We start from the raw sequence: 19,579 nt of genomic DNA on the forward strand, positions 1-19,579 counted from the left end.
ATACGGAATATATACCTTCTTATATTTTATTCGATACGAAATATTATATTATTTATGTTCACTCTGAATTTGTGACAGACTTATAACACAATTCACATTGTTGATACTTTTCAGGATAAAAGTTCATTCTACGTGTCTACGTTAGTTGTTTAAAATCTTAAGTAATATAGCATACATAGATCTTTCAAAGATTTGCATTATATGAATTCCTTCTTATCAATCACCCTGCCTTTTTGTAATAGTGTAAAAATAAGATTTGTAATATAATTGGCATAGGATGAAAGAGAAATCTCAGATGGCACTTTACACATTGTGAGGTATTTGAACAGTAAACTAAAGTAAATATTATGCTTTAGTAATTTACCATATCAAATTGAATTCATACAGGTTGTAGTCATAATTGAAAATGATAATAAATTATATTCTATTAAATCATTATTATAAAAATCTTTTGAATAACATATTGCAATTAATATCACATAAAATGAATGAATATCACAAAAAAACAATGAAATTACAATATTGAAATATATATATATATATATATATATAAACTTTTAATTTACTTATAGAGAGCATGAGTGTATCTTCTGTATTAAAACTAATTAACTTTGGGAATTTTTAATATTATATGACGTTCATGTAATGCCTAAAACAATTCCCAATTTCTTACTTACTATATTCTACCTTTCCATTTGAAAATTTCTAAAAAATGTTTATTTAGAACATAAATCAAATTGAATACTGTTACAGTTTTTACACATAAATTTTAATATCAAAAGCGATAAAACTCCTGTAATTACTCAATTATTTAATTTTTGAAATTTGAATACTATTCCCGAATAATTTACCCGTATTTAGGCACAACATTCATACTTTCATTTCCTAATATGCTATTAGTACCTTTTATCATATTCTGTGGTCCCTTACACAAGTGTAAACACTAAATGTGAAAAATAGATGTAACGATATTAGACACATAACATGTTCTTCTACGTTCTTAAGATACATATGTACTGCATTACATTTTCATGTTTCCCAAAGTTATAGTAATTACACAGAATATGCACGCGATATATATTATATTTTTTTATACATAACAAAACATATTTAAACGATAAGAAATAAAATATAATGAGTATTTTTGGATGTAATTTGCCAGTGGCAATATGTATAGGGTAATCTATGCAATTAATATTTTTCTGTACTATTAGGCACATAAAATACATAAATTACATACATATAAGAATGCTTCTGAGAGAAATAAATTATTTTAGTAAATGGAACAAAATAGCATATTAAGTACTATCAACGAATATAAGAATACATGTATAATCGTGTATTTATGTATATAATAAATTTTATAACAAGTTTCCTCTAAAAATCATACCTATGGCTATAGAGAAGATCATGAAGAAATATAATTATTACTGGTGTAATAAACTCAATAAATCGTCATCAATATTTTACTGGTACATATTATTAGATTTACGTAACTTCCTAGAAAAAATAGATGTTAACTTTTCTTTGTGACTTCTTTAACACGATACGATACAACTTCCAACGATAAAAATATAAAAAATATTTCGTTAAATATTAGTGTCGTTGGTTATATTCTAAAAATAACATAGCGTAATAATAGAATAGCACCATTTATAAGTTCGTTCAGCTTTTACGGCTGAAACTAGTTGTATATTACATTGAGCTGTGTTAAATTGGAAACTTTGGCATAGATTACCCTATGATCAATTATGCATCTTTACTTAGGAACTATTATAAAATTTATACATAAATATTTTATGTACATATACACGATACTAGAACATGTGCATTCATTTTTTAAATTTTGATTATCATAATGCTATAATCTACTTTTTGCTTAGAGAATTAGAACACTCTTTTGGCACAGATAACTTAAATAATAGTACGTATTTGGTTTGTTTTTACCCTACCTATTTTTACTGCAGTTTCAATTTGATGCAATTACCAGATTTTACTGACCACTCCTTACCGTAAAAATTGGACTACCTGGTGTGTCCTTATAATCAAGTAATTCACTATCGTCGCTAAACGAGCTGGTACCCGAAGAACCAATTTGTTCTAACCGCGATGGTGGTAAAAGAAATATCAATGAGATCGCTATTATCATATGCCATGCACTATGAACATACTACAAAGAAAATACAAATACTTTTTATAATAATAGAGACAATTTTTCACCTTTGTTATATATATATATTAATTTATAATGCACGTACCTGATAATTGGCTTCTGTCTCGACTAAAGAAAAGAGCAATAAACCTACAATAGCTAGTGTTAATCCTGCTAATAACTTTGAGATCCTCTCAGGCTTCTTCAGCCTTCCCAAGTGAAAACAACGATAAGCATATGTCCCCATCTGGAAATATATGAGAAACAAAAGAAATAACGCTGTTATAAATGTTTCTTCTAAATTACTTACTGGGATCATAATGCCCATTCCTAATGGTACTAATATGCTAGTTAAACTTGTTTTATTGGATTCAACACCAAAAGCTATAATAAGAACTCCAAACATATGACATAATGATACAAAACGAATCGGTATTTCAGCCATTGCAATAAGTGTTACCCAAAATGCTAATATACTTGAAAAAAAGTCACTGTATTGCAAAACCTGAAATAAATTTAATAAAACTATTTATAAGAGAAAAGATATGATACAATTATTATGAAACAATTTACGTACTTCATATTTAGCAACGCAATAAGTCATAACATGTTGATCACAAGCATGGTACAGAGATGAAAAAAGCATAGTTGCCAAATAGACTAATCCCTCAGTATATAATCCGCGCTTAACAGCTAAATATATAGCAGGTATGAAGAAACCATTACTCAAAGTTAGTATCAATGTTGTTATAAGAAGAGAAGATTCTGGATTGGCGCTAGTAGCATCAGTGCAGCCCCATCCTTTGTATCCTGTGTAATAAAATATATATCGGTATAATAGAAAGAATTATATGCATAAATTATAAATAGTAGTTATTCTAACTAGTAATCAAACCTTCAAAACATTTGCATGTTGTGTAATAAAGAATATCACGATGAACTTCTTGACAAATTCCGTGATGACCACATGGATAATTACCAGCAAATACACATTGCCTAGTTTGTATATCCAATGATACTAACGTTACTTCCATTTCACAATTTACAGGTTTTCTATTTAATGGATAATATCATTTTGTAATTGTAGTTTGATTTTAATTTTAATATTTTCTATTTATATTTCCAAAAATATGATCTTACCCATTAAAATAGCACGTTGTATCTAAACTAACATACCAAGTGTCTGGTTGTGGATATGGAATCAATAGTGTTCCATCATGTCTATCAAACGAAGACAAGATCATTGACATTTCGGAATTTTCACATATAATATTATTTTTAATTCTATCTGGAATTCGCCCACGCTGAACGCAAAGTGTAACTTTAACTAATTGCTTTGTTGCTATCTGAAAGATATATATAACAGATTGAATAGTTTATGAAATTATATACAAGAGTTTCAGTAATTATTGCTTACTTTATCCATTTCCAAATGAGCACTTATATCAAGCGTACCACCAATATCAATTAACGGCAAAATATCAAACTGCGTTATTACTGGATGCACATCAGTCAACATTACCCAAGAAGTTAACCATTCTCTACTCTGAAAATCAGTTTTTTACACAAACACATTTAATAATTAATATATTTCATATTTATTTGTTATATTTATATTCATGAAATGCTCGATACCTGTAGTAAATAGACCCCTGAAAATATTTGCGAGTGCTTGATTCTAGTAAGCTGATATCTTGGGAAACATAGATCATCAAAATATTCATCCGATATACGAAATTGATTTTTCATAATATCTCCATTATAAAATGATTCATTATATTTATCTTCACCATGATGTGAATGAAGTTTTGTTAAATCTTTCATGCGCAATTTAGCTAATGCTTTAGAAAATAAAGGTGCGTCCAAATATTGTCTTACAAAAGATTTTTCTGTTATTCTAATCGGACATTCTGAAAAGAATAAGATAGAGCAGAAATAATTTATAAGTTTAACATTAACTGTTAACTAAACAAAGTCACAAGTAATGTAAATTTACCTGAAGCGACTACCTTCACGTTTACTTCAATAATACTATCCGAAATAATCATTAAATAATAATAACTATCTTCGTAAGGGGAAGATTCTGTAAAGGTATATGAACCCAGCATAGTTAAGTTTCCAGTTTCAAACGATTGAGAGTGATTGAAAACGGGCAAAGAACGCCCTTTTAGTGCCATATTTTTAATACAAAGTTCATGTACATTACGAGATTTATGCACAGTAAAATTGCAACCCCAAATATCTACACGAAAATTCCATGTTCCTGACGGGACATATATCCTAAATAAGAATACAATATATTAGTAATTCTCAATTTCTATAATGGTTTGGATATGATAGTTATACCCTTTACTTGTAGTAAGAAATAGATTCTTTTGTTCTTAATGTTTGTTGGTAACCAATAGGAATATTTTCAATACTATTGATTTGTGTCCATACAGCTACAGAACCTATACTATAGTGGCATTTATGGCCAAGTCCCTAAAGTATATAAAACTTTAGAATTAATATAAAACAATACAACATTGGAAGATAGATAAAATCAAGATATACCTGCTGTTGAACCTTTTCATCCCAGTGGGACAAATATGCTCCAATAAACCAATCTCCAGCTTCTGGTCCATAAACTGGTACAATCGCAGTGGTTTTTGGCTCAAATGTTGTAATTGCAGAAACTCTAATGGTATGATTACGCTCATGATACATATCATTAGGAAATGTATCATTATTTATAGATATCACAGGGTAACTGCCCCATTGCAGGTATCTGAAAATCATAATAGTAAAAGTAAATATCATATTACGAATACCTATACGTTCATGATAGCAAAAACAAATATTTACATATGTACTTTTCTCTCTGGGCAATCTTGCCCATCCATAAATGCCGCAAACTGCCAAGTAGCTCTAAGCACCTCTTTTGGAACCGTATAATGAAACATGGCTATATCCGAATAACTTTTGAACGAATGTAGTAATCCTTCCTGACTTGCTTCCGGCATAGTACATTCTTTAGCTGTCAATATAAATTATTTGCACGTTCTAAGTTAAATATAAATTTATTTACATAAAATACATTTCATAAAGATGAAAATTATAACATTCTCCATGCTTAAGTAAACGTTATTTAAAAAAAAAGAGTGTAGTATCATCTTGGAATATAAACTGTTAAAAGATATAAGTCGTTAAAAAATAAAAGATAGGAACAAAATTATCAATTTTGTAAACGAAAAGATCTGTTTTCAAATTTACCTGGAAAAAGTAATAAGATTAAAAAGACGTGAAATTGAAGAATCACGAGATATCGCCTTGGAATATAACATATCGGAAGCATGATAATATTTCTTGACATCATAGAAAGATGAAAATTTTTTTTCGATCGGATGTTTCCATCCACTTCTTATTAATTATCGATCATTTTCCCATTCCTGCGTTGACTGTACATTTTGCACAGACGATAAATCACCGCGACTAGCTAGCCCGCAATGTTTGCGTGTTTAGTCTATATGGGTTTCCTTCGATCAGCTGTAGTGGACGACATATAAATAGCAAAGGGTGGAATGAATACAAGCTGTAAACTCATAAACGAATGCTAACTTGGTTTTATTGAAAACGTTTATTCACAACAATTTGTGATACTACTACAATGCTTAAGAGTGCATGAATACTTTAGTTTCGTCGGTGTTAAAAACTTCCGTGAAGCGCGCACGTGAGACAACTGTACTCGAGATGAGCGCCATAGTAACTGCCTAGCGCAGTCGCCCGGAGATAACGTTTACTCCTTGTCCTCGTCTGACAGCAGAAGCTGCTTGCGCGGACGGTGTTGCTTGGAAAGCGATGGAGACGACGAACGCGGAGCTGCGCTGGCGCAACAGAGCGATAGTGACCTTTGTGGCGGTCTAACGAAAATACCATGTGTTCGACCGTTCGCGAAGAGACGCGATCGCGAGGAAGCGCGCCAAAGAGAATCGTAAATTCCCGTTACGATTATAGAATCGACGCCACGAAATGATCGATCCCTTATTTCGATTAGGATAATACAGGTGGTTGAATTGATCATAACACTGAGAATAACAGATTACAATGCACTTTATTCCAATAACTTGTAGACAAGATAGTTACGCACGGTACGTATAGATATAAGTCAAACAGATGACTGAATTAACGGCCTTAATTGTAAAATAGAAAAGCTGAGGTTTATGACAGTTCCTTAGGATTATTACGGTCCGACTAATTACGTTTGCACAGGCAATACACCGATGACTCACCAACACCACGATATTTTAAACATTTCGAAGAAACGTTGTATTCATCTTAGCACAGATGAAATATGTAATGAGAGGAATAACAACATATAAAATACACAAATGAGATGGACAAAAATATAATTACGATAACAAGAGGATAGAAAGAAAATGAAGCAAATATCCTTAGCGCAACATTTTCTTGGCTTTTTATAATACAGTTACAAAATTTTCTTCAACATTTCCCAATCAATATTTACACAACGATATATTATAATACTACAACGTAATATATGAACATTTTTATACAAAGCACATAAAAAATATCTTTTCATAGACTTCTACTTTCTAGAAGATTAAACTTCGATATCTTCTTCGGCAGCAGGTAAAACTACCGTGGTCACGGTTACTGGTTTCGTTTTCGATTTCTTACACAACAAAATCTCTATCCTTCCGGAAATGTTACTCTTCAAAATCGCATTGATCATCATAGGAATGGAAATGGCGTTTGGTAACAAAGGTACGTCCATCACTCGTGGTTTCACTTCCGTGTTTTCGCTTCTGCAAACGATGTACAGGTCCGTATCGGACAATTGGTCGGATATGTTCGTCAATAAAATACGAATCTGATAATTGGGTCCCAATCCCAAAACGGTAGCTTCCATGGTAAGCAGATGTGGTCCCGCGACTTGACTATCGTTCAAAGATTCGACTAATTTTTTGGCTACCATCAATCTCAGTCGAAGAAGACCTTGCTGAAAAGTAGAATGAATCTTCTTCGCTTCTGACCTTTCTCGTATCGTTTGCTCAACGAACAATCGCGTTTTCTTCGGTACTAAAAATTTGGTGCTATCAGTTGACGGTAAATTGGATATCGCGTTGTGAATATTGAAGTCCGCAGTCCGTTTTAGAATTTTTACACACAGTCCACCTCCCACGGTGACCATCGCCATCGTTCGTTCTTCTTGACCCATTTTACCGTACTGTTTCCAAAAGACAATGCACAATATTTCTATCTTATTAGCATTCAATTTGGAATAATAATTATTCGTAAATTACCTTCATCGCAGAAACTGGTTCCATGATTTTTAACGTGTCCACGTGATGTTTCCCGTCGTACACGCGGATGCCATAACCAGCGGTACTCACAGCGAGCAAAGAAAGGCCAATTTGCGGAACTGGTAAACTCACCGAATCCAAAATCGCACCCGGAACACGAACATGCCAAATTTTAATTCCCTGTATCAATAATTTATTATTATTTGTAACGATTCGAGTAAAGATATACATGGCTGAAGTAAAAATATTCTACATACCTTCCTAGAGAAGCCGATCAAAGTGCTATCCATGATGGTAACCGCGACGCTTCCGTTATTAAGGGCTGAAATGGCTACAGCCGGCGATGCTAATTTTTCCCAAAGTTTCACGGGTCTTCCTCTTCTTATCGCGCCTATCTTACCATCTCTTCCAACGATTACTACACTCCCATCGCCGGTCCATAAACCTGTACACGCGAAAGCGACCGGCGGCCATTCCAACAAATGTTTATCCATAACAGAAAATGTTCTACAACGAAAGAATCGCGAGGAGCGTTTAATTTGATAATTTTTCATTATTCATATAAGAATCGTTTTTAAAGGGAAGTTGTACCGAGGATCCAAAATAAGTACTTCTCCGAATTCCGTGCCCAGCACGAGACAACTACTCGCTGGATCGTTCCACGAGTCTCTTCGAATCACAGAAATCGCGGTCAAAGCATTACTTTTAATCAGTGGAACTCTTCTGTATTGTTCCGCGAAGCTAGACCTCAAATTCGGATCCATGGATAGGAATTTTAACGTTCGCGGTGAGATAAATCCCGCTCCGAGTTCCTTTAACAATAAATCCAGTTCGTCGGCCAGTGTTAACACGTTCAATTCCTCGTCCATTCCAGCCTTATGCCAAATCTACGAATAAATTTATTGTTTCAACTTTGAAAATCAGAGACGCATTGGTCACTAAGAAATCAGAGAATTGCCTGTACCTCCCGTTCCTTCGGGTGTACGTCAATGTGTGGCAAACAGTACTTAAAATACGGTCTCATGTTTTTGAAGATGTAGACGCTAGAACCAACACCCACCGCCAGTACGGACGATCGAGGTTCTCCATTTTCTGTGTAAAATCCAACCACTCCACAGGGTGGATCTATCATGTTGTGTTCTGTTATCTGGTCACCTCCTTTATAAACTCTTATCTAAAGATAAAATATTAGAACATCGAGGAACGTAATTCCGATATTTTTTTAGCTTTGAAAATTCTATTTCATTACTTTAGGCGAATTGACGCCGAGGGTCCCTAGATCGACGCAGACGAGTCTAGCATCTCCATCACCGCTTACGTCTAACATATCGAGCGCATTTGGTAAAGTGTATAATCGGGTTGCTGGTTCCCAAAGCGCTTCCAACCATCGACTGGTACCAAGATCACCAATGTTATGTCCAGCTCTAAAAATTGCACGAAATAATAAAAAGACGAATGTACCTATCACGTTTAATCGCGATTAAGTTAACGACGAATAGAAAGGATTGAAAGAGAGAATCATTTTTTCTTACCGTAAACCGTGCATGTTCGAGAATCCCTTTTTTTTTAATGTTTACGACAAACCGTTATCTTCAATCAAAATGCATTATTAGTATGTCTGTCTAAACGTTTACCCATACGCATTCTATGTACAGTAGCAGTATAGCGCAGCGTATAATAGATAGATCGTCATGTCGTTATTAATACGCCGATGAGTCCTCTTGAGCTAAAAGAATTCTTTCTTCGAATTAATCTAAACGAACACCGTGGCAATTGTAATTTTCGAATGGAGGAGAGATCGATCATATCGGAAAATCTGTTTAGAAAACTCGCTAAACAATGAAACAATACCAATGAATCGCGCTTTGTTGTGAACATTTGTATCCATAGAAATGTTCACGTGCACAGAATATCAATGATCGCGCGCAACTCGTCTCATTTAATATTACATCGTAATGAATGAGAAGTAATTTATATAACAGATATTGTAGAATTTTAATCAATATAAGGTATCGATATAAGGTAAACCTAGATTATCTTTATGATAGATTAGATCGATGAGACGATCGTAAAATTCGGTTTCTTACTTTATGTTTTCAGGTAACGTTCCTATTCTATGTTTTCAGGTAGATTCTATTTAAAGCATTGTTATTGTCGCGTGTTTCCTTTCCTTCGAAGATTAAATCCAGTTTGACCTTTATATAGTTTGTATATATAAAGCGGATTTCGAGATGAAGCATGTTTTCAATGAATTCTTCGCCGGGTAGTGAAGCATTTACATCGAATTTTCGAAACCGATAATTGTTGACCCTTATTGACAAAGTTCATTTTGTAACGGATTCTTTTAGAATTAAGAATAATACGGGCATACTCGATAATAATGGACGCAACATTCGAACAAACATTAACACCGGTAGGAGCCACAAAGAATGATTCGAAAATACCATTCTGGATATTTTGGCAGGAGAACGTAAAACCGAAAACTGATGACACCAATTCGAACCACCGATCTGGACATTGTTGGAGAAAATATAGAAATTCGACAAAAGATCACAATTGGGACGAGATTGAATCTCCGCAATTTGTGGATTTTTTTAATCCATCGGATATAGGAGATTCGTTTTTCAGTAAATAAAAATTATAAAGATCGGACAATTCTTGAATCCTGGTGTCCATTCCTCTTTATTATTTTCAGACAAAGCAATTGTAACTACAAGCACGCCAAATCAGGGTCATACAAACACAAAACATCCGAATATGGTAGTAGACGATGAAACGTTGACTGCGTAAGGGTTACAATTGTGAATTTCTTTAAATCAGATTTAAGTTATTTTCTTCTCATCTGATAATAAAAAATGTCACTTAATATTTTTTAGATCTCTAAGCAATTTTTATTTATCCGATATAACATTTGATAATCATGAAAGAACATACGTAAATCGTGATGATTGTCAGGGGCAAAAAGAGAAAGAAAACTATGTGGTTCATAATGCTAGCAAACTGGTATGTCAATTTACATAGCTGATATTGTCATTATTATGATTGATCTGTAAAAGATCGAGGTTAACATTTTAGGAGCCTAAAGCTAACGTCAAAGCATGTAATAAAGCAAGAATGATGCAGAGAATCGGGGTCGTATACCCCTTCGCTTTTAATTTGCAAAAAAAAAATACGCAAGAGGGAAAACAAGAAAATATTAAAAAGGTATGAAAATCACACCCTTTAATCTTACAGGCTATTAAAAGAATATATACTTTTGTATTATTCTTAGATATTGAAAGATGAGAACAAAGCGAAGGGGGTAGACAAATCAAATAATTGCAATAAGAAAATGAAGAGGAGTACCGACGTAAGTATAAACAACATCACACTTCGCATTAACGAATGATAAATATATTTTTCTGCTTTTAAAATAAACCAGCTGTGGAAGAAACCACCATTTGTACCATATTTGTCAAAACAGAAATTACCACCACCAAAATCTCCACCTTTACGTACAGCGACTCGAGCGCAAGAAAGAAAACGCTTTGACGAAAATATGCAGGAGAAAAACAAACAAAAAGAACAAATGATACAAATGGTAATAATATTCTGTAATTTTGTAATTAAATAATATTCTGTTTTCAATATTATAGTATATATCCTAAGAAATATATATATATATATATATATATAATAGGCAATTGCTGCTAAGAAAAAGCAAGAGGAGGAAGAAATTGCATTACTAAGAAGACAAATGGTTCATAAAGCTCAACCAATTCACAAATATAAAATTGGTTTACCGCAAATTAAAAAACGACCTTTAACCGATCCTGTAAGTCCGATAGTATTGAAACGTCGTCGCCGCATATAAATATTTAAAATATATATATATATCTCGGGAATAGTATGGCACATTGTAAAAGATTCTGTATCTCATTCGTATCAGTACATTAGTAATTACGTTTGAATTAGATATTTTTCTTTTTACTTCCTTCTTTCCAAATAAATATATTTATATAATGATGTAAATTAATAATACTTGATATTACACCTAGTAATATAGTAGCACATTCATATACATTTTGACTCTATAAATTTTGTCAGTAAAGGCAATTTTCTTAGATCTGTATCTCTAATTTCTCAAAATAACATTTGTTAGGTCCCTGAATACGGGCTGAATTCCATCCCTCGGACCGTAATAATCCTAAGAAACTGTAGTATAACAAAGCATTTCCTTATGGTTATTGTCTCATCAGGTAAAAAGGGGGAAACGTTTTCCCATAATAGATTTCCATCCGCAAGCGACCAGTGGTGAGGCGATCACCACCCAACAAGAGTTCTCCTCTGCGACAGCATCGTCACCGAACTTCTCTGGTTTCTCATCATCAGATCAGTCAACATTTTTTCACTGGCTTTACATTTTTAACTCGGTCAACATCGCTAGTCACCTCTATTGACCTAAACGAAATAGGGGATCGATCATTTCGTGGCGTCGATCGTATAATCGTAACGGAAATTTACGACTCTCGTTGGAGCGCTTCCTCGCGATCGCGTCTCTCCGCGAACGGTCCAACACATTTCTTATAAAACATAACAATTATTCGGAATATACTTGTAAATGCTAAATAATTGTTAGTTAAAATACTAGAAAAAAGTTTTTGTGGATGTAGATATGATATAGTGAAACTTAGATGTAATTTTTTATAATTTATATTTACCACAGCTTATGCTGGATAAATATTAACATGAAATATTTAACATACATAACAAGCTCACTCTAATATATTGTAACATAGATATCCATATAGTATATATATATTGTAGATATATGATGAAAGATTGCCAGTGTGCATTCTAGATTAATATCGATATATATTTCTAACATACGATAGTTACAAATATTTAAATAATTGATAAACACATATACAGTAATTACAAAAATGAATGTTTTTAAGAGCATAAATTCTTATGTTTTCGAAGGCATGATGTTGCACTACATAAACTGTCAATTCGTAGCTTCCTTTTTAAAATAACGAAATGTGTATAAGGTGATGAACTTCATTTTCTGTTACATGCAATAATATGCAATATTACAAACTTAATAAAAATAATTAATCAAGCTATCGAAAAACATAATGAATATTCATTTAATATTAAATATTGCTGCTATACGTAGTACTAGCTGTACTACATGACAGCTCAAAAGATATTTCTAGATAAATGCTTCTGAAAAGAAAAGTTGTTTTAAATGTTGTCTTATATATTCAATAATATCTACTGATAAAAATCATAAAAACCCATCAGTCTTTTTTTCTTTTGTTTTTTTTAGTATATACTTTATACAGTTTATAAATATAGATAATTTTGAAACAAAATCATGTGTGATATCTATGCCACATTTCGTTACTTTTTCTTAAATTTAATTGCAGATATACACATCTTTTTATGAGGTCGAAAGCATTATTCAGTAAAACAGCTGAATTGATACCTCGTTATTTTTTAATATATAATAAATTCATTCATTCCGTTAAATTTATTGTAATATTTTATTCGAAAACTAAACAGTCTCTATATGTAAACTTTGTTATGAATTTTACAAACCTATATCGGAAATAACATTTTTTATTTCTTTCCCTTAAACTGGTATAATAACTAACATATTAAATTATTCGTAGAATTAAAGTCTATTTATTTTAAAAAATTATTTTGTAATATATAAATTTAATGTTATCAAAAAAGGTAACTAAACCTATTAATACTCAAATGTAAAAGATATCTATATCTATGTCAAATTAAATATAAACGCATAATAGAAAAGTTTTAATAAAAAAGTTAAAGTTTAAATGCATTCATAGATATGTAAATGCAAGTCTAACAGTACGATAATCTATCAGTATCATCAGTTACTGTTACGTCCGGTGACTCTGCGTAGTCCAGAATCTATCCCTCGATCGGGGCGTTCGATAGAATTAGTCGGACCGCAAGGAATAATCCTAGGATTATTGCGGTACGCAAAGTGTCACCGGACGTAACAATTACATTAAAGCTACATCTATGAATATAGAGCAATTTCAAAATTGTTTAAAAACCGAAACTAAAATAGATCGTAAAATATAAAACAGTCTGCGATATATTTGGCACATAAAGCCTGACTCATATCACAATGTATACAATATGCATATTCTTGCGTAACTGATAGGAAGCCCACTGAATGTTAATGATAGGCAAATATACAAATAATTATCCTAAAACTATTTTGAACACAGCCAATGACACATTAGTCACACACATTATCATAGATTATATAGGACATAAGTTATACATGAACAAGTAAATTCATCGGTTTAAAATCCGGAAGTGTATATATCATATCGTAATTATTTTTTCCCCTTTTGTCTAAAATATGCCCATCTTATCACTTAATCTTCATCTTACTGAAGTAATGCCGATGATGGTGATGGAGGTAGCGATGGTGATGGCGGTGGTCTTGTGAAAGTTTCTATTTCATTACAGTGGAATTGACATACCGTACTAGATGTACTTAAAGTAGACTCTGACCACATTCCTCTTCCTTTAATCTTTCTTCTAGCTCCACTATTATCTGTACTTGATTCAGGCACATCTCCAGACTTGTTCTTGCGAAGATATTTCCATAATAGATTTAATCTGCATGAATTTGAAATGTTAAATTATATAAACATTTTAAACTGATACTTGCTAAATTACAACTACGCGTTATTTACCTGGGATGTTGATACTGAGCAAACTGAGACGATGGACCTATTACAGCTAATACCGAACATAAAAAAAATGTAGCATATATCCAACTTATACTCATTACAAGGAACAAAAAGATTCCAATTTGTATATATGCTAATACACACGAAGGTAACATAAGAACACCAGCCGCACCGCTTGTGAGAGAAGCCATTAAAGTTGGACCAGCCATCTGTGCAAGAGCCGTTTTTACTTTATCTTCTTTCTCTTTAGAAGTACATGCTCTGTAACTTACTACATAATGTAGACTAAAATCTACAGTCAAACCTAAAAATAATATATGTTCAGTTATGTACATTATGAAGATTAAAATTACCTATTATTAAAAAATACCTATTGCTGTAGATATTGCGACACTTTCTAGGACATTTAATTTCCAACCAAGAAGAATCAAACCAGCAATTGTTACTACAATTGCTGCTCCAATTGTTACAATTGCATATAAACTGATAAGAGGATTAAATGTTACTAAAGCTAACACTATGAGAGCTAGAACCAATGAAACACCCATTGCCCAAAGCGTTCCTTCGTACAATGTTCTCTGTAATTCATAAAATTCTAATCTACTAACGAACCAACCACCGCGCATTCCTAACGGAGCTTTTTTTAATTGATTTTGCATCCATGTTTCAACCTGTAAAAAATACAATTTTTATTAATGTTTTATCAATAACTAAGCATTATGATTGCTTCCAAAAATATGAAATATTAAAAAAAAAAAAATATATATATATATATATGTCGGAGACGAAAGGACGTCGGAGCCGCCCATTGGAACTTCAGGATAACCCCCCGACATTGTAATCTAGACTACTAGTCTATCTAGTCTACTAGTCTAAGCTAGTCTACTATAGCTGTAATTAAACAACCGTAGTCACCCAAGCCGATTGTAATTGTCCGGGATTAGTGACAGTGAGCTTTGGCTCGGGGCGACAGTCTGTCGCCCAACGTAGCCGCGGTCAACGGGACGAGCGCTTCGTCTAACAAAGGTGTGGAGTGATGTTATGACCCTCATTAAAGGAAATATCCATAGAGGTACCTGACAGTAAATACCTGACAGTAAAACATGCCAACGGTTCCTTCGGACAATGAATACCAAATGTTGAGGCACTTACACAGCACAAAGGCACTTCCGTGCTGTACGAAGATGGATAACTTCAGTGACGAATCATTACCTACCCCAAGCCCTTGCCGCGATAGCGACTCAAGCCCGGACTCGGATCGTGACTCGGATCATGACTCGACATATATATATATATATATATATATATATATATATATATATATAATACGATTTTATTTTACCTGATGAAAAAACTGATCCATATTTGCAAATGAAAGGCTATAATTATATATGCTGTCATACTCGACGACTAGAGCTTTAATTTTAGGCGTTGGCATTATTATAGAATTTGTTTCATTTGATACTTGTAATTGTTTAAGATTTGGTTCATTCAAAAATTTTAAACCAGCAGAAACACCATTACGAACCCACAAATACGATGGGGTGCTATATAATTTTGCATTTGCTTCAACCGCACATCGTTGTAAAGTGCTAGCATTATATGGAAATTCACTTTTTTTACAACTGAAATACGATTTTATTTTACCTGATGAAAAAACTGATCCATATTTGCAAATGAAAGGCTATAATTATATATGCTGTCATACTCGACGACTAGAGCTTTAATTTTAGGCGTTGGCATTATTATAGAATTTGTTTCATTTGATACTTGTAATTGTTTAAGATTTGGTTCATTCAAAAATTTTAAACCAGCAGAAACACCATTACGAACCCACAAATACGATGGGGTGCTATATAATTTTGCATTTGCTTCAACCGCACATCGTTGTAAAGTGCTAGCATTATATGGAAATTCACTTTTTTTACAACACGGTGTATAATTAATATGTGAATCAATGGGATCTTCACAACGTCTTTGCATCCAATGATGTAATGATTCAATAAAACAGTTGGGTAATAAAGGTCCTAATGTATCGCGATAGAAAGGTTGAGCTCGTAAATCGCGGCAAAATTTTTCAAGCCATACTTGTGATTCTGGATGAGATACATCAAAAGATTCATCCCATTCTGGTGTACCAATTAAACTAGGATCTAAATAATTGCCATTATCAACTGGTTTAATACCCCATACAAATCTTAATGGTAACGCATCTTCATTATCAATCTGCAATTATTAATTATTCAAAATTTTTGTGAGAGATACATTAAAAGAAACTTTGTAATTTTCTGTACATACCATCCCATGTTTTTCAAACCAAAATTTTCGCGAATATACTAAATCATATTTTTCAAATGGATGAGAACTATCAAATAATTGAAAATCAGCAGTATCCGGCAACTGTAAGCCAGGGTATTGAAAAACAATGATGCAACATGCTATTGCTATAACACCTAAACTTAACGACCAGCACCATCGAAAATTTATAACTACCCTTGTAAGGATAGTATTAAAACCTATCGTCATTTTATCTCCAAATAATCGTAAAGGTCGAATAATTTTTCGTGTTATAAAACTTGCAGGAGATAAAACGCCTAGTTTGAATCGTTCCGACACAACGACACATGCCGGCAGCCAAGTAATCATTAAGAAGAAGTTTGCAATAACAGTCATTCCTGAAAATAGACTGTATTTATGGGATTAGTAAAGTTCATATTTCTTTATTATTTTTATATTATCTTTCCTTAATATTTTAATATTAGTTAAATAATTATTTCACATACCTAAAGCAATTTATAGCGGTAACGTTACTAACAACTGATGCAAAAAATGCTACTGCAGTAGTTAAAGATGTAACAAACATAGATGGAACAGCATGTTTCATTGTTTCTTGCACCAGTCTGACCAATCCATTATTTGATATTTTTTTTTCTTTTTCTTTCTCCCAAATTTTACAATATATAAATGCATCATCTGCTCCTATTCCTTTAAAAAAATAAAATTGTATGTTAAATAACTTTTATTATTAAAAATCGTAAATTTAACAATTTTCATATATTCTTTAGTTTCTCACCTACAACAACGACGATTGCCAAGAGATTCATGAATGGGAAAAACTTGATATGTAAAATTAAAGTGTAAAATGCATATGAAATGCCAAGACTAAAAATTACAGCAATAATGGTTGTGACAGTTAATAGAAAAGAACCAGTATATGCCCATATGCAAACTGTTACAAAGGCGAAACCAACAAGCAGTAAGATAGAATCTGACACTAACAATTGGTTAAACAATGTACTTTTTAAACCCAATTGCATGCCCTTCACGCAAAATTTTCCATAGGATAGATCATTATCACCAAGTCCTTTATAAAAGTCTAAAGTTGCTGAGCTTGTAGCAATCGGTAAAAATAACATTGCATACTTCAACGTTGAGTTTTGTTTATTTTGAGGATCTTGTCTCTAGAACAAAATATGAAACATTTTATTGACAATTGTTCTATTCTTCATAATAATTTCTATGATATAAAAGTTTTCTCTTACATAATCTGAAATAAAATCAATATCTAATAAGTAATGCAACAAGTGATAGGCTGCATTGTGCGTATAGCATTCACTTGGAACATGTTTCTGACAATTTAAGTCTTCTTCACAATTTGATGTTAGATGACCATTTTTATAATAATAAACACATTGTTTCAAAAGAGTTTCTACACGGCTAAGATCGTTTTCTGTTACACCCAGGCAAGAACTTCGATTAGACAGAAGTGCAACGTAATTTGCCGGTGACCAACTTCTGCAACACTTTTGTCCTATATTATTATGTCCTATTTGTGTTTGACATAAAGAAGGAAAGTGTGGGTTTGATCTAAGTTCTGCATCAATATAGCATTGCGCTAGTACACCTTCCATTGACCATAAGTTTGAATCTTCAGACTTTCTACCAATAACCACGCGTGCATAACCAGGTAATGGTAGATTACAAAAAAATTTCTCATTTTCAATATAGTCTTGACTTGCATTTTTATTTTTTAGCTCTATTAGTTCTTCCCATTTATCTTTAATTTCAGCTTTATTTACTTTTTCTTCTTTATTAGTTACTTGTTTTTGATACTTTTTCTTTCCTTTTCTCTTATTTTTGGGTTTTGTTCTTACGTTTAAGTTCTGAAATATTGTAGTGTTAGTTTGTAAATCCAATGGCTTATATTTTACGTGCATTATCCTAAGCAACTTATACACAGTTAAAATAATATATTACATACAAAGCTCGACAGACATACCTGTTGCATATAATGATAATGTTCCAAAGGATTATCAATCAATTGACCGCTTGGCTTATTTGACTCTAATAAGTTTTGCCAAGCAATAAGTCTTTGTGCTAACATTGTGCCTCTTGCCTCAAAACCCTTAACAGCGCAAATAAGGTATAAATTAATAAAAACATTATACATATATTATATTTCTACCTTAATTTTATATACTCACTAACTGAGGATCAGAGAAGTCAGGAAACTTTTTAATAGCTAAGGGAACAATCACACATGTTGAAGAAAAAATAAATATTGCCATTAGAATGGTATAAGGATGATGAGCTATTACTCGAGAAATCCACCATATTTCCATTTTGACAATTATATCTTTTTTAACTTAAGTCATATTTTCTTATAAATTATTGTAATATACAAGTTACTAAGGCAGGATTGTCTTAATCTTTGTCTAAATCATACGATGTTATAGTTTTATTTTTTAAACAATTTTCAGATTGGAAAAACTCACATTAAAAATTATATTTTGTAGTATAGTACTAGCGAAAATCAGTTTTTGACGCGTATAGTTCAATAATGAACCACTGAATAGAACATGTACTATAAATAACTTGAAGTTTCATACACTTTTATGTTTTCTTTTATTGTAATCGTCATTAAATTTGTAATATTTTCGCATAATCATTTTGTCTATTTTTTGAAGACTTATAACTAACTAATAGATATAAATATTACAAGAGTGAAATTATAGCCACTATTTATGTAAGGACTTCGAAATATAAACGTAATTTTATATAAAACATTGAAGCATGGTTGTTCAATTTAAAAAGCAACATGGACTTCCCACTTTAAGGAATGGCACGTGTTCACATTGCAGTAACAAATGGGATGATCCGTAGAGACAACGACCGTGATCCGTAGACTATGGTGGATAGATATACATACACATGTATATGTACATATACAATATACACTAGTATACTGATATATATATGTACATATATACGCATATATGTGTATAATTCTCTAGAGTATAAAATAAAAACATTTTATTCTGCTAATATAGTATTAAAATATTCTTTGCTTTTTTAAAATTTAAATTTAACTTTATCCTAGAAAACTACAGGGACAATAAATA

At 32.2% G+C, this 19,579-nt stretch overlaps 4 protein-coding genes across 9 annotated transcripts; 1 reads left to right on the plus strand and 3 right to left on the minus strand.

Moving 5' to 3' along the window:
• Positions 1-12: 12 nt before the first annotated feature.
• On the minus strand, positions 13-5,840 carry LOC100749392 (post-GPI attachment to proteins factor 6). 3 transcript variants are annotated; one of them, XM_024372653.2, is made up of 13 exons: positions 5,405-5,840; positions 4,997-5,168; positions 4,706-4,919; positions 4,506-4,633; positions 4,149-4,432; positions 3,788-4,062; positions 3,570-3,698; positions 3,293-3,498; positions 3,048-3,205; positions 2,730-2,962; positions 2,463-2,657; positions 2,259-2,399; positions 13-2,170 (listed from the first exon to the last, which is right to left on the minus strand). In XM_024372653.2, exons 1-13 carry the CDS (start codon positions 5,505-5,507, stop codon positions 1,994-1,996), a joined length of 2,415 nt encoding a protein of 804 aa, XP_024228421.1. In that variant the 5' UTR covers positions 5,508-5,840; the 3' UTR covers positions 13-1,993. The 3 variants fall into 3 exon arrangements, with proteins under 3 accessions (XP_024228421.1, XP_012249838.1, XP_024228423.1); XM_012394415.3 differs by having other exon boundaries at positions 3,570-3,708; positions 3,786-4,062; XM_024372655.2 differs by lacking the exon at positions 5,405-5,840 and having other exon boundaries at positions 3,570-3,708; positions 3,786-4,062; positions 5,005-5,161.
• Positions 5,841-6,144: 304 nt separating this feature from the next.
• LOC105682125 lies at positions 6,145-11,931 on the plus strand. Of its 3 annotated transcripts, none has more exons than XM_033324975.1 (8): positions 6,145-6,279; positions 9,804-10,082; positions 10,151-10,241; positions 10,332-10,458; positions 10,531-10,659; positions 10,727-10,804; positions 10,877-11,035; positions 11,694-11,931. In XM_033324975.1, the coding sequence occupies exons 2-8, from the start codon at positions 9,836-9,838 to the stop codon at positions 11,892-11,894; spliced, it is 1,032 nt and encodes a 343-aa protein (XP_033180866.1). In that variant the 5' UTR covers positions 6,145-6,279; positions 9,804-9,835; the 3' UTR covers positions 11,895-11,931. The 3 variants fall into 3 exon arrangements, with proteins under 3 accessions (XP_033180866.1, XP_033180865.1, XP_033180864.1); XM_033324974.1 differs by having other exon boundaries at positions 6,164-6,279; positions 9,582-10,082; XM_033324973.1 differs by lacking the exon at positions 6,145-6,279 and having other exon boundaries at positions 9,528-10,082.
• On the minus strand, positions 6,578-9,438 carry LOC105682124 (Bardet-Biedl syndrome 1 protein homolog). The gene is made up of 7 exons (XM_033324969.1): positions 8,988-9,438; positions 8,705-8,879; positions 8,420-8,629; positions 8,047-8,342; positions 7,713-7,962; positions 7,456-7,635; positions 6,578-7,379 (listed from the first exon to the last, which is right to left on the minus strand). The coding sequence occupies exons 1-7, from the start codon at positions 8,999-9,001 to the stop codon at positions 6,753-6,755; spliced, it is 1,752 nt and encodes a 583-aa protein (XP_033180860.1). The 5' UTR covers positions 9,002-9,438; the 3' UTR covers positions 6,578-6,752.
• A 269-nt stretch (positions 11,932-12,200) lies between the features above and the next one.
• On the minus strand, positions 12,201-19,382 carry LOC100749155 (protein dispatched). 2 transcript variants are annotated; one of them, XM_012394413.3, is made up of 11 exons: positions 18,953-19,382; positions 18,662-18,838; positions 18,457-18,582; positions 17,720-18,340; positions 17,251-17,638; positions 16,961-17,162; positions 16,476-16,863; positions 15,825-16,403; positions 14,548-14,848; positions 14,181-14,481; positions 12,201-14,103 (listed from the first exon to the last, which is right to left on the minus strand). In XM_012394413.3, the coding sequence occupies exons 2-11, from the start codon at positions 18,797-18,799 to the stop codon at positions 13,869-13,871; spliced, it is 3,279 nt and encodes a 1,092-aa protein (XP_012249836.1). In that variant the 5' UTR covers positions 18,800-18,838; positions 18,953-19,382; the 3' UTR covers positions 12,201-13,868. The 2 variants fall into 2 exon arrangements, with proteins under 2 accessions (XP_012249836.1, XP_033180859.1); XM_033324968.1 differs by lacking the exons at positions 18,457-18,582; positions 18,662-18,838; positions 18,953-19,382 and adding an exon at positions 15,520-15,779 and having other exon boundaries at positions 16,085-16,403; positions 17,720-18,233.
• Positions 19,383-19,579: the final 197 nt, after the last annotated feature.

This window comes from Bombus impatiens, unplaced genomic scaffold, assembly GCF_000188095.3.
Source record: "Bombus impatiens unplaced genomic scaffold, BIMP_2.2 scf_0089, whole genome shotgun sequence".
NCBI lineage: Eukaryota > Metazoa > Arthropoda > Insecta > Hymenoptera > Apidae > Bombus > Bombus impatiens.